We start from the raw sequence: 15,168 nt of genomic DNA on the forward strand, positions 1-15,168 counted from the left end.
AGTCCGATTGTATGTCCTGACTGCGCTTCTCCATCGACATAAAAGAAAATAAAGCTGTGCCGTTATTGAACTTCACCCTGAGTCCGTAGTGGTCGTTTCGCCCACTCGTGCTAACAAAACTGTGTCTTCAGTCTGCAACCCACAGGTGCAGCATGGTGGCACAGTGGTTAGCACTGCTGCCTCAGCGCCAGGGACCTGGTTCTATTCCCAGCTTGGGTCACTGACTGTGTGGAGTTTGTACATTCTCCCTGTGTCTGTGTGGGTTTCCTCTGGGTTCTCTGGTTTCCTCCCACAGTCCAAAGATGTGCGGGTTAGGTGAATTGGCCATGCTAAATTGCCCCTTAATGTCAGAGGGATTAGCTAAGGTAAGTGTGGCGTTATGGAGATGGAACCTGGGTGGGACTGTGGTCACTGCAGACTTGATGAGCCAAAAGGCCTCCTTCTATATTGTAGGATTTTACAATTCCTTGTCCTAATCTACACTGGTCATTTGACATTTCCTCCCTGGTTTCGACCCTGATCGTTTTAGCTTTGCACTCTCCCAGGCTACTGGTGCTCTGCAGTTTTGGGCAACGTGACCTGTCTTCCAACAGATCCAGCACTGAGCTCCCCTCGCACAGCAACTGGATGCCGTGTGACCCATTTGGACACAATGATGGCATTCCTCAGGCAGTAACTAACTCTTGGTGTGTCTGCCACCTTGTGCACCCTCATACTAGTGCATAAATGAACTGCCTCTGTCAGTCCATTCCATGGAAACTGCAATTTCAAACATCTTAAACTCTAGCTGCAACTCTGACAGTAGTCTTCACTGAATTGCTTCCAGGTGATGCCCAAATACAAGCCGGATCTGTAGCGCAAGAAAACCTCAAGGTCACAATGCTCAATGAGGCTTTTGAGATCATCACAAATTTGGTATTGGTCTCAACCTCCATCAAGTCCCGCTTGTAAAACCAGAAATGCTCCACAGTCAGTAGTGGTTTCACCATGAAAACTCCAAAACTGCACCTGGAACAGCTTCATGGCCAAATTTCCGGTTGCAATAACTCCTCAGGATGCAGAATGTTTTAGTTCCAGCCATGCTAAGAAAGATCAGCAAAATGAAGTCACCCAGCACCTGAGTCCATCTAACCCACCACAACACCCTCTTACCCCCATGGACCTACCCACCCTCCAAGGATTTTCTTTTACTCTGCACTGTGTACCTTGGCAGACAGTCCGTGATAAACTTCCCGATCCTTCACCTTACGAGCCATTGATTACTCCATTGATTACTTCATCACTAGTGTCACATTCTTTACTACTGAGATATTCTCAAGAACTCTTCAGCTGCTTCATCAATGACCTTCCCTCTGCCAAACGGTCAGAAGTGCGGATGTTTGCCAATGACTGCATCATGTTCAGCTCTATTTGCGCATGACTCCTCAGATACTGAAGCGGTCCATATTCAAATACAACAAGATCTGGACGATATCCAGGCTTGGGCTGACAAGTCACAAGTAACACTAGTGTCACATATGCCAGGTAATGACCATCACCAACAAGACACTTAAACAACTATCCCTTGACATTCAATGCTGTATCCTCCACTGTCAACATCCTTGGGGTTACCATTGACTGAACTTGCCACATAAAGACAGTGGCTATAAGAGCAGGTCAAAGGCTAGGAATACTTTGGTAAGTAACTCAAAAAAAAACAAAGAACAACCCAGCACGGGAAACAGGCCCTTCGGCCCAACGAGCCCGCGCCGCCATCTTAACAAAGCATTTTCCTACACCTACCTTGCCCCGTGTGTATGCGAATGGTACCCCTATTGTAACCAGATTCAGGGGAGAATAGTGTAGGGACAATTTGGTACACCAATCAGCCTAAGAGCACATCTTTGGGGTGTGGGAGGAAACCACAGGGAGAATGCGCAAACTCCCACAGACACAGGCCCAAATCCATGTATCTGCACAGCTAGCAGTGATAGTCACTGAGCTGTTGTGGTGCCCATCTGCTGGTCCAGGTTTAAGCACACACAACAACGCAAAGTACTAGGCCACTCTCGAAACATCCAAGAGCAGCCCACGCACGACCCACCATGTGCATGCCCCTCGTTAGACAACAAGGTGGTCCGACACACCTGCGCGTTAAAAGAGACAAACCATTAACATGTAGTATTACATTTCCAGTATCGTCCCGAGGCTCTGACCCTTTTTAAAACCGTCTCCTATAACCCTCCATCCCTGTTTCACTCATGTGCCTATCTAAGTAAACCTTAAACAAATCCAGCGTGCCTGCCTCCACCACCTTACTTGGTAGCGCATTCCATACCCCCACAACCCTCTGTGTGAAAAACCTCCCTCTAGTATCCAAATTACACTTCTCCCCCCTCACCCTTAGCTCCTGATCCGTCATGATATTTGTCTCCAATCTAGGAAAAAGCCTGCCACTGTTGACTCTATCTATACCCTTCATTATTTTATACATCTCTATCAGATCCCCCCTTAATCTCTGTCTTTCTAAGGAGAAGAGCCCCAGTTTACCCAATCTTTCCTCATAACCCAGTCCTTCCATACCAGGCAGCATCCTGGTAAACCTCCTCTGCATTCTCTCCAGGGTCTCCATGTCTTTCCGGTACTAAGGTGACCAGAACTGACGCAGTACTCCAAATGCGGTCTAACCAATGTTCTGTACAACTGAAGCATTAGACGCCAGCTCTTATACTCTATACCCCTTCCTATAAAGGCTAGCATTCCATAAGCTTTCTTCACAACCTTCTCCACCTGGGTTGCCACCTTCAGAGACTTGTGCACTTGCACTCCCAGGTCCCTCTGCATTTCTATACTCTTAATTGGTCTACCTTTTATCATGTAATTCCTCCCTGCATTATTCCTTCCAAAATGCATCTCCTCGCATTTGTCAGGATTAAATTCCATCCGCCATCTATCTGCCCAGTATACCAACCTATCTATATCCTGCTGTGTCACCTGACAATCCTCCTCACTATCCGCCAATCCTGCCATCTTGGTGTCATCTGCAAACTTGCTGATCACACCACGTACGCCCTCTTCCAAGTCATTCATACATATTACGAAGAGAAGAGGTCCCAGTACTGAGCCCTGCGGCACACCACTGGTGACAGACCTCCAGCTAGAAAAGGGCCCTTCCACCTCCTGACTCCCCAAAGCCTGTCCACCATCTATAAGGCACAAGTCAAGAGTGATGGAATACTTTCCACTTGCCTGGATGGGGGCAGTTCCAACGACACTCACCATCCAGGTCAAAGCAATTCACTTGATTTGCACCACGTCCATTCCCTCCTCCACCGACATTCAGTAGCAGCAGTGTATACTATCTACAACATGCAATGCAGCAATTCACCAAAGATCCTTAAACCTCACCTTCCAAACCCACAAACACTTGCATCCAGAAGGCAGCATTTACATGGGAACATCACTACCTGTAAGTTTCCCTCCAAGCCATTCACCATCCTGACTTGGAAATATGTCACTGTTCCTTCACAGCCGCTAGGTCAGAATCCTGGTATTTCCTCCCTGATGGCATTGTGGGTCAACCCACAGTACATGGACTACAGTGTTTCAAGGAGACAGCTCACCACCATCTTAATGGCAACTAGGGATAGGCAATAAATGCTGGCTATTCAGTGATGCCCATGTCCCATGAATGAGTTAAAAAACCTAACAGCTGAAGATGTATTTATTTTTGCAGCAATTAGGAACTACAAAATTAAGGTTTTGAATTGTCAGATACATTCAGATGAAGTTACCCATTCTGCCCAAGCAGGATGGATTTTTGTGACAACTAACTGCAATTGGAACAGATTTGCAGTAGCTTCAAGGCGTTTGAGAATTTTCTTGTAGACTTTCAACATTACAGCAATAGTCAACCTGATTCCAAATCTGGTAAAAGGGGGAAGGCATCTAGTGAGGGAGTGCGAGGTTCGCATTCATCACTATTAAACAACTTTAAGTAAAAGCTTACTGCTCACCACAAATACGCAGATCATCATTGTTAGGGACGAATGAAATAACCCAGTGGGATTTGAACTTAAGGAATGTACGTGATGTGCAGATGAAAAATGAGGAAGTGACCATGGTAAGAGAAGGGCCATTAAAAGGGTGTCAATGTCACTGTTGACAAGGGATTTTAAGAGGGCATAGCAAACAATTTACGTGGTTTTGATGGATATAAGAACAAACTTTCTTTTGAAGATGAGATGAGATAGGTATTATAGGACACTTGAAAGCCAACGCTTTTAATGTGGGACAATTCTGACAGGAAAAATGTGCAGTTAGTAGGTTACCTTTAAAAATGATGTAATTTATGACAAAGGACAAGCAAGCAAAATGTTACTGCCTGGAATCAAATAGAAATGTCTGATTTTTTTTAAGGATGTTATGAGGCAAACTGAATAGAATTAAGTAATTGAGGGTAGAAGATAGAGAGCGGAAATCAAATAGCAAATGGAAATTGGTATATTGGGTGCAATTCAATGAAATATTTCAAGCTGGCACTGATGTATATTCTAGCAAATGAAATGTATAGATGGGGCTAGTAAGTTAGCTTTCTTTGATTGATGTTTGTGTCCACATCAACGTTGTTTTTAAGAAAACAAAATTTGAAATTTTGGCTACCTTCCAAAGCATCGGAACCATACATGGATCAATCAGCAAACACTAAGATCTTTTGAGAAGATCACATGAGTCAAGAATGCGTTGACATAACTTTGAGATACTACATAAGTGTGCAAATGAGTTATGTGCAAAGTAAAGAATGCATTGAGGAGCAGGTCACAGACATGTACATTAATTGACAAACGTGGCATGAAATGGTTAATGGGGGCCAGTAGAGGGAAGCAACACCATTAAACGATCAAGGCACTGACGCATACTCCATAAAGAAGCTGATTTCAAAACAATTGCCGCAGAATTAAACACAGCAGTACCTGTCAAAAAATGAGCAAAATTATAGTGAAAAGGTAAAAAAATCTGGATGGGAACAATTAAAGGTCTCGTGGCAAGTGAACCTGGTGAGGAATATTGTAAAATAAATAAAACTGAGAACTGGAGAACATCAAGTCCATGCATAGAATAGAATCCCTACAGTGCAGAAGGAGGCCATTCAGCCCATTGAGTCTGCACCTATAACAATTCCACTTAGACCCTATCCTTGTAACTCCAGATATTTATCCCACTAATCCCTCTAATTTATGCATCCCAAAATACAAAGGGGCAATTTAGCAGGGCCGATGCATCTAACCCACACACCTTTGGACTGTGGGAGGAAGCCCGTGCAGACACAGAATGTGCAAACTCCAGAGTCACCCAAACCAGGAATCAAACCTGAGTCCCTGGTGCTATGAGGCAGTCATACTAACCACTGTGCCATGCTGCATGATGTTATTTTGAATGATATTGAGTGAAGTGGGGAGTATAGGAGAGAAAGCAGCATCAGTCAAATTATTCACCAGATCACATTCAAGTTAATATTCGTAGAATTTAAAAAATATGTGAAGAGGAAACCAATGTCTTAAAAAGAGAAGTGAATGTTCTTGACGCATTGATCACTCCATTCCAGGGCTAGAGAAGATAAGAGAATCCTACAGTGCAGCAGGAGGCCATTCGGCCCATGGAGTCTGCACTGACCACAATCCCACCCAGGCCCCATCTCCATAATCCCATGCATTCACCCGACTAGTCCCCCCGGCACTGAAGGAGAATTTGCCAAGGCCAATTCACTTAACCCACACATCTTTGGACTGTGGGAGGAAAACGGGGCACCTGGGGGAAACACAGACACGGGGAGAACGTACAAACTCTGCACAGTGACCTGAGGCTGGAATTGAAGCTGGGTCCCTGGCACTGAGGCAGCAGTGCAAACCACTGTGCAGCCGTCCCTAACTACCCTCCATTTCAGAGGGCATTTGAGAGTCAATCATATTGATTGGGTCTGGGCTCACACCTAGGCCAGACCAGGTGAGGAAAACAGATTTCCTTCCCTAAAGAACTTCAATGACCAGATGGGTTTTTACAACAATCGACCACAGTTTTATGGTCATCACTAGCCTTTTTTATTTCAGGTTCTTTGCTATTTGATTTCCAGTCTCTATCTTCTACCCTCAATTACTTTTGAATTCAAATCTCAGCATCTTCTATGATGGAATACAGAACATTGCCCTGGGTCTATAGATTGCAAATCCAGCGATAATTCCACTGTGTCGCTGTCTCCCCAAAGGCAACAACTTTCAGACTATAAAACAATGGGAGATTGCTCTATCATTTGTTCTGACAACTAAATGGTTCAAAGATAACATTAGGAAGCAATGCTTTTTGCAACTTGAACATAAGGGTTTATTTATCTATCAAACCTCCCAAGCTTGAGAACTCATTAAGCATGAGGGGCCTTGGACACAGGGGGGATAATTGGTATTTACCAGTCAAACATCATTTGTTATTTTAAAAGGACAAATAGTAATTTAGTGCTCCCTCTTCGAGACTGAAACAACTGTAGTGGATATAGGAATTCAAATATGAACATCGTTGTCTTATATGTGACCGACATGATCTTCCAATAATTTTAGTAAATTAAATATGATTCGGGTGCAGATCTTTGTACCTTAATGTGCTCCAGTATCACTAAGTCCTGCCCTGGAACTTCTGAGTCATATCTTAGCCAGAGGATGATACCAGACATCAAATAATCTATAACAAGTAATTAAAACTGAGTAATCCTGACAAATAACTCCAGGATCATTATGCATTGAAAGTCTCTGGCAACAATCTGATATGAAGCAAGTTTGTTCACTACCTAGGTGTAAAATTTACCCCAAGATGAAAATCCACCTCAATCATGCCATCATTAAGACCATCTATATCCACCTAGAATCATACAGTGCAGAAGAAGCCCTTCAGCCCATCAAGTCTACACTAATACAAGATAAACCTGACTACCCACCTAATCCCATTTACCAGCATATGGTCCATGACCATGACCCCCATATTATGTGCCAAATGCTTAAGGTACTTTTTAAATGGTGTGAGGCAACCTGCCTCTACCATCCTCCCAGGGGGCACATTCCAAACCATCATCAGCCTCTGGATAAAAAAGTTTTTCCTCACATCCCCCCTAAACCTCCTCCCCTCATCTTGAACCTATGTCCCCTCATCACTGACCTTTCAACTACGGAGAACAGCTGCTCCTTATCCACTCTGTCCGTGTTGCCCATAATCTTGTACATCTTAATCAGGTCACACCCTCAATCTTCTCTGCTTCAATGAAAGTAAACCAAACTCTTCACAAGTTAAATGTTCCATTCCTGGCAGCATTCTGGTGAATCTCCTGTGCACCTCTCCAGTACAATCATATCGTTGCTATAATGTGCCACCAGAAACGTCACATGGTGCTCTAGCTGTGGCCGCACCAAAGTGCTATACAGCTCCAACGTGATTTCCCTACTTTTGGAATTTATGCCTGAAATGATAAAGGCAAATGTGCCATATGCCTTTTCCACCACCCTACAATGCCCTTCCATCTTCAGACATCTACGGGCAAACATGCCCCTCCATTCCCCTCCCACCCCACCTCAGAACTTCCTAGTGTCATGCCAGTCATTGAAAATTTCTTTGTCAAATTACTCCTTCCAAAGTGTATCACCTCACATTTTTCAGGGTTAAATTCAATCTGCCACTTATCTGCCCATGTGACCGTTCCGTCTATATCTTCTTGCAGCCCAAGACACTCAGGGCCCAATTTTACCATTTTGATTCGAAGTGCTGAAACTGGGAGTGTTTCAGATCTGACTTTTAGACTGGTTCTCAGGCGCTCCCATATGCACTGCCTGCAAAAACATCAGTGATTCTGAATTGCGCTGCACAAACCTGTGGGCAGGGTTTAACGCACCCAAAACACTGCAGCTCCAATTGGAGTTTTCAACTGCACAGGTGCCGAAGGGAGGTTACTCCCCTGTCACACTGCTCCCAGGCTGGATAAAGTCTTGCCCCGAGCACCCACAGACATTGCCCCACCCCCACAACATTACTGCCCCCTTTATTCCCCCCCCTCCCAAACAGACTAATTGTGGCCCCTGGCCTCACTTCTGCCCCCCCCCCCCCCCAATGATCGCATGTAGAGTGGCAGTGGACACCCGCCCTTACCCCTCCCCCTCCCCCAGAGTGGTTGACCCACTCCCCCCACCAAGTGATCTGACCCCCCCCCGCCGGTGGTCTCACCCACCTCCCTCCCCCCAGAGTGGTCCGGCCCCCCTCCCCCGCCCCTCCCGAGTGAGCAAACCGCCGCCCTCGTGTCTCCGCCCCCCAGGGAACGAGCCTCCCCCCGTCACCGAGAACCCCGGCTCCCGCCCCCCGCCCGCTCCATCACCGAGCCGAGTCGGAGCCGCTGAAACTTCCGTCTTCAGAAGCTGGAGCGCCAGAATGGGTTTCCTGCGGACCTTGATGTGGAGATGCTGGCGTTGGACTGCGGTAGGTACAGTAAGAAGTCTGACAACAGCAGCTTAAAGTCCAACAGTCACCTCATGAAGGGGCAGTGTTCCCAAAGCTCGTGATTGTAAATAAACCTTGTTGGACTTTAACCTGGTGTTGAGACTTTCTGCGGATCAGGTTTGTTTCGTGCTGAGTCTGGACGGCTGAACGCGGTGGTAAAGGGAGAAGTGCTGGTAAGTTTGGGTGTCCGGCCCATTTAGTCAATTTAAATGCAAACAAGTGCATTGAAATGGCCGCTGCGCCCGTTTCAAGCGCAGGCCTGACTGTGACCATTTTAGGTGCTTGGTAAAGGGGGAACGGCCACAGAGGCAGTCGTGGATTGCACTACTTGTCTCGTGCCCAACTTTACCAAGTTTCTACATGTGAAAACAGGTACATCATGACGGTAAAATGGGCCCGCAGCCTTAGTATTAACCATCTGGCCACCGTTTGTGTCATCCACAAAACTTAATAATCCTCCCCCCTCCACACACAATCGAAGAACAAAGAACAGTACAGCACAGAAACAGGCCTTTCTGCCCTCCAAGCCCACCCCAATCATGTTGTGCTACCTAGACCAACTGTTTGTATCCCTCTTTTCCCCATCTGTTCATGTGTCTATCCAGATAAGTCTCAAATGTCACTAATGTGTCTACCTCAACCACCTCACTTGGCAGTGCATTCCAGTTCACATCACCACTCTGAAAACAAAACTTTCCCCGCACATCTCCACTGAACCTTAAACTTGTGCCTTCTTGTAACTGTCATTTCTGCCCTGAGAATAAGTTTCCAAATGTTCATCCTACCTATATCTCTCAGTTTTATAAACATCTATCAGGTCACCGCTCAGCCTCCATCTTTCCAGAGAGAACAGTCCCAGTTTATTCAATCTCTCCTCACAGCTAATACGCTTCATACCAGACAACATCCTGGTAAACCTTTTCTGTACTTTCTCCAATGTCTCCACACCCTTCTGGTGGTGTGGCAACCAGAATTGGACACAGTATTCCAAATGTGGCCTCACCAATGTTTTATATAACTGGAACGTCATTTGCCAACATTTACACTTGATGCCCCGTCCAGTGAAGGCAAGCATGCTATATGCTTTCTTCACCATCTATTTCAGAATCATCCACATTGTTTGTATAAATGATGAATAATAGGGAATTCAGCACAGATCAAAGGTTATGGGCAGAAAGCAGGATTAGGCTATCGAGTTGGACGATCAGCCATGCTGGAACCTCTGCTATTTGTGATTTTTATCAATGACTTGGAAGAGGGGCTAAAGGGTGGGTTAGTAAATTTGCTGATTACATCAAGATTGATAGATCAAGTACTAGATGAGGCTGAGGGCTCTTGTAGGCTGCAAAGAGACATTGATAAGATGCAGAGCTGGGCCGAAAAGTGGCAGACGGTGTTTAACCCTGAAAAGTGGAAGGTGATTCGTTTTGGTAGGACAAACTTGAATGTGGATTACAGGGTCAACAGCAGGGTTCTGAGGAATGTGGAGGAACAGAGAGATCTTGGGGTTCATATCCACAGAACTCTGAAGGTTGCCACTCAAGTGGATAGAGCCGTGAAGAAGGTTCATTGTATGTCAGCATTTATTAACAGGGTGTTTGAGTTTAAGAGCCGTGGGGCTATGCTGCAACTGTATGGGACCTTGGTGAGACCACATTTAGAATATTGTGTGCAGTTCTGGTCACCTCACTATAAGAAGGATGTGGAATTATTGGAGAGAGTGCAGAGGAGATTTATCAGGATACTGCCTGATTTGGAAGCTAGGTCTTATGAGGAAAGGGTGAGGGAGCTGGGGCTTTTCTCTTTAGAGCGGAGGAGGATGAGAGGTGACTTAATAGAAGTGGAGATCGATGTTCTCCTTTAGAATTTTCTCCAGTAGTTTCCCTACCACTGACATGAGACTCACTGATCTGTAGTTCCTTGGTTCATCTCTACAACCCTTCTTAAATAGTGAAACCACGCTGGCTGTTCTCCAATCCTTTGGCACCTCCCCCATGAAGTGGAGATGCCGGCGTTGAACTGGGGTAAGCACAGTAAGAAGTCTCAACACCAGGTTAACGTTCAACAGGATTATTTGGTAACAAGAGCCACTAGCTTTCAGAGCGCTGCTCCTTCATCGAGTAAGTGGGAGTTCTGTTCACAAACAGGGCATATGAAGACACAAACCCAATTTACAAAATAATGTTTGGAATGCAAGTCTTTACAGGTAATCAAATCTTAAAGGTACAGACAATGTGAGTGGAGAGAGGGTCAAGCACAGGTTAAAGAGATGAGTATTGTCTCCAGCCAGGACAGTTGGTGAGATTTTGCAAGCCCAGGCAAATCGTGAGGGTTACAGATAATGTGACTTGAGGCTGTCCTCTTGTGTGCAGAACTTGGCTATCAGTCTCTGCTCAGCAACTCTGCATTATCGTGTGTTGCAAAGGCCGTCTTGGAGAATGCTTGCCCGAAGATCAAAAGCTGAATGCCCGTGACCGCTGAAGTGTTCCCCAACAGGAAGAGAACACTCTTTCCTGGTGATTGTCAAGTGGTGTTCATTTATCCATTGTCATAGCGTCTGCATGGTTTTTCCAATGTACCCTGCCTCGGGACATCCTTTTCTGCAGTGTATCAGGTAGACAACGTTGGCCGAGTTGCAAGTGTATGTACCATGTACCTGGTGGATGGTGTTCTCATGTGAGATGATGGCATCCGTGTCAATTATCCGGCACATCTTGCAGAGGTTACTGTGGCAGGGTTGTGTGATGTCATGGTCACTGTTCTCCTGAAGGCTGGGTAGTTTGCTGCGAACAATAGTGTGTTTGAGGTTGTGCGGTTGTTTGAAGGCAAGAAGTAGGTGTGTGGGGCTGGCCTTGGCAAGATGTTCATCTTCTTCAATGATATGTTGAACCCCCTGGAGAAGATCTTGTAGCTTCTCCGCTCCAGGGAAGTACTGGACAACAAAGGATACCCTGCCTGCCACACCCCATGTTTGTCTTCTGAGAAGTTCGATGCTGTTTTTCACTGTGGCACATCGGAACTGTCGATCGATATAGATCAACTGTTGATCTCCAGCTTCCACCCTAAACACATTAAAGAAGCCATCCTCTATGGACAAGCCATCCATATACACAGGATCTGCTCAGATGAGGAGGATCGCAACAGACACCTCCAGACGCTGGTGTTGTGAGACTTCTTGCTGTGTGTACCTCCTCCATGTGTTGAAGTTCAGGCCACCAACAAACAACTTTCCTGCTTCAGTCATGGTGGCGGGATTGCTGCGCATTTGAATGTGTGAAGCTCTAGGAGCTGGCCTAACTGGCGGAGCCGGTGGTCTTGGGGACCGTGTTTGTGGTGGGGGTCTCCTACAATCTCAGGCGAAGTGTCCTGGCTGCCCATAATTAAAACATGTCCCTCTGTCTCTCCCCAGAGTTGCTGTGTAAGGTGGAGCTATACCTCTCTGGTATTGGTGATCCCCTCTATTCTTGTTTCTCCATATTGGACCCTGGCTAGCCCTCATAGGAAGCAGTCTTGCCTCCTTTTCTGACCATGGCATTAAGGCACCCTGAACTTCCTATTCCGAGACTCAAGCTAACCGTCAGAGAACCCATGCTTCATTGTTAGTGGTCTCTGCAGGTCAAAATTAGCGCAAGCTTTCTTGCCTTCCTTTGTTGTGTGCGAGACTAATTTCCTAGCCCACTTGGATGAATCAACCTCATTTAATCTAGCCCAATGTCATTCCCCATATACTCCCATGAAGTGGATCCATAAACAACCAGCAAAGACAGTCAAATTTTCCCCTTTCCTCTGTCTACGTTTATTTAACCCATCTACAGGATGCCCTATATTAAATCCTACCTCAGTCAATATTGCTTCCTCAGTTTTGTTTAAGGCTCCTTCCTTGACGTTTTGAGGAGCTGGCAGAGCAGACCGTACAGACTTGTTTAAGCACGTGACTATCAGCTTCACTTCTTCCCTTTCACCTAGCCCATGCATTATCTTCTGCTACCTGACATCCTCAAAGAAACTGTGTGGATCAGCCAATGGCTCAAAGGTTGTGATTTTATTTGCGATTTCGGCCAATTGTGCCACCGTGAACGGGGTCGTGTATATGACAGCTGGGCCCTGGGATTCTCCTACCCAATGTTCAGTCGTCACTGGGTGCATCGGTATTGGAAGTGAATCTGGATATTTGACTTCCCGTGGGAATGGTGGTGGTGGACCACACCCCTCGATTCACATAATGTACAGCTTAGCATTCTCTTTTAACTCTCCCCTGCGTGTATTCTGTATCTCCTCTTCCTCTACTGTCCCGAAGGTACACATACATTTGTTTTGAATTGATAATAGGAATTCCAGCCGTGAAATTTCTTGCTGGCATTTGGAGTGGTCAGTGGTTGTCTGTCTCTGTTCTTTACCGACTTGATGTAGCGCTTTTATTGCCACCTGCAGATCAGTGCATTTAGCTTCCAGTTGTGCTGCTGCTCGCTCGGCTTTACCTTTGGTCAAGACAGCGCACTGGGCATCTTGGTAGGCTCTCATACCAGGTTTGAAAATTGCCCAGTTGTAATAAATTTATCTGCTTGGTTCTCTTTAATTCATCACCCTCTCTTTCCTTTTGGGCTCTTATTTGCTCTTTCCTCTCCTGCTGTTGTTCCTTTGGTTTCTTAATCTCCTCCTACTTCCATTTTGTGCCTGCTTCGATTCCTCCAGTTCCTTACGAACTGTGTCCAATTCCTTTTCTGTTCCTAGCAGCTGTCCTAAGCAGCTCACAATGGCAGTCGCTTTCTCACATTTGTCTGCCGGTTTTCCCTGAATTTTCTTCAGATCGCCCCAGTATTTCTGCTCGAGGGATCCCGGTCCCATCTCAGTATTGTCACAAGATTCTGCTCATAGCTCCACCCTTTCTTCATAAATTCCCTGATTTTTGTTTCCCACATGGGACACTTCTCTGTCTCTGTGCTGTTTCAACAGCAAGGGGTAGGGAGTTGATCGGGTACAGCTTTGGGCTATGTCCCGGTCCCAATCCCTCCGGATTCTAATGCAAACCTACGGAGTTTACCTTATCCTCCTTGTTAGTAACAATGCATGCACAATAAACAATTTCCCAAAAGCAGTTATTTGTCCAATAAGAAGTTTACACCTGTTGGCTCTGAATTTTAAATAATCGTTCAATATAGATTCTGCGGGATTCGATATCGGAGCAACAAAATCACTTGTTGATGTCCCGACAGAGTCGCCTATTGTTGTGTCTGCCGCACAATCTGTTTTAACCCTTATGTGATTGACAAAGAACTGCGAGTAGATGTCTTGTTAGTACAACTAATATTCATTTAAAACACACAATCAATAATCACCCACCCAACCAACAATAAGTTATCTTACAGAAAATACTAAAGTTTAAGTCGAAAACAAGACCATGACTTAACTTTGCATGATTGGCAAGTATCCAAGCAGATATTGGCCTTTATCTGTGCGTTGGTCTCGGTCATACTCTGCATTGTCTGGTCCTTTGGTCTGGCCTGGCACTCTGGCTCTGGTCTCCCTTCCTTCTTGGGTGTAGTGGCTCTCCTCCTGCTGGTCATTGTTGGCGATGATCACCATCATTGTAGCTTGTTCATGGGGTCGAGAGAGAGCTTCTTCTGTTGTAGAACACCTTTTATCCCTCCTTAGTTTTGTGTCCTTTTTGGACAGTCTCCTAATTCTTGTCAATCAGTCGATTAGGGCTTGAGCGTCCTGATCGATTAAGAGTCCAATCAAGTGCTGCCACACTCTGGATGTTTCTCGAACAGCTATGCCTGTAGGTGCTGGAGGCACATAGGTCACATGCTTTCTTTCCAAATAAGGAGTTAAGGTGAACAAGTAAGGCGAACATACTTGTTTGTTTGACCAGAAAGTGCCCATTGTTTTTGGGATGGCCTATTTCCTATGTATTCAGTCATCTGAGTTGTAGTCTGTTTATCTCTGTCTTTAAGGCTGCAGTCTGTCGTTTTAGTTCTTGCCCAGTTGTCCCAGAATGCTTTATAAATCGCCATTTTAGATGGCCCGTTTGGCCACAACACCCTACCAATATCCTTTGACTCCATCCACAGATTAGACCTTAAGACATAGGAGCAGAGTTAGGCCACTGGGCCATAAGAACATAAGAAATAGGAGCAGGAGTAGGCCATCTAGCCCCTCGAGCCTGCCCCGCCATTCAATAAGATCATGGCTGATCTGTCGTGGCTCAGTTCCACATTCCCGCCCTCTCCCCATAACCCATAATCCCCTCGCCTATCAAAAACCTATCAACCCGCGTCTTAAAAATATTTAGCAAGGCAGCCTCCGCCACTTCAACGGGCAGAGAATTCCAGAGATTCACCACCCTTTGACTGAAGAAGTTCCTCCTCAACTCGGTTCTAAACCGCCCCCCCTTTATCTTGAGGCTGTGTCCTCTAGTCCTACTGTCCTTTCTGAGCAGGAAGAGCCTCTCCACCTCTATCCTATCCATGCCATTCATCATCTTATATGTCTCAATGAGATCTCCCCTCATTCTTCTAAACTCTAACAAGTACAAGCCTAGTTTATTCAGCCTCTCCTCATAGTTCAACCCCCTCAACTCCGGTATCAGCCTAGTAAACCTCCTCTGCACTCCATCCAAGGCCAAAATATCCTTGCGTATGTGTGGCGACCAAAACTGCACAC

General features: G+C 45.8%; 1 protein-coding gene across 1 annotated transcript in view; it reads left to right on the plus strand.

Annotated features, from left to right (window-relative positions):
• Nucleotides 1-8,884: 8,884 nt before the first annotated feature.
• LOC145342448 (sodium- and chloride-dependent neutral and basic amino acid transporter B(0+)-like) overlaps nt 8,885-15,168 on the plus strand; it is a 77,330-nt gene continuing 71,046 nt past the window's right edge. The window contains exon 1 of the mRNA XM_080188010.1: nt 8,885-8,890. Within this exon, the coding sequence (XP_080044136.1) occupies nt 8,885-8,890 (6 nt within the window). The remainder of the gene's footprint in view (nt 8,891-15,168) is intronic.

This window comes from Carcharhinus amblyrhynchos, chromosome 4, assembly GCF_965287045.1.
Source record: "Carcharhinus amblyrhynchos chromosome 4, sCarAmb.v2.hapA, whole genome shotgun sequence".
NCBI classification, from domain to species: domain Eukaryota; kingdom Metazoa; phylum Chordata; class Chondrichthyes; order Carcharhiniformes; family Carcharhinidae; genus Carcharhinus; species Carcharhinus amblyrhynchos.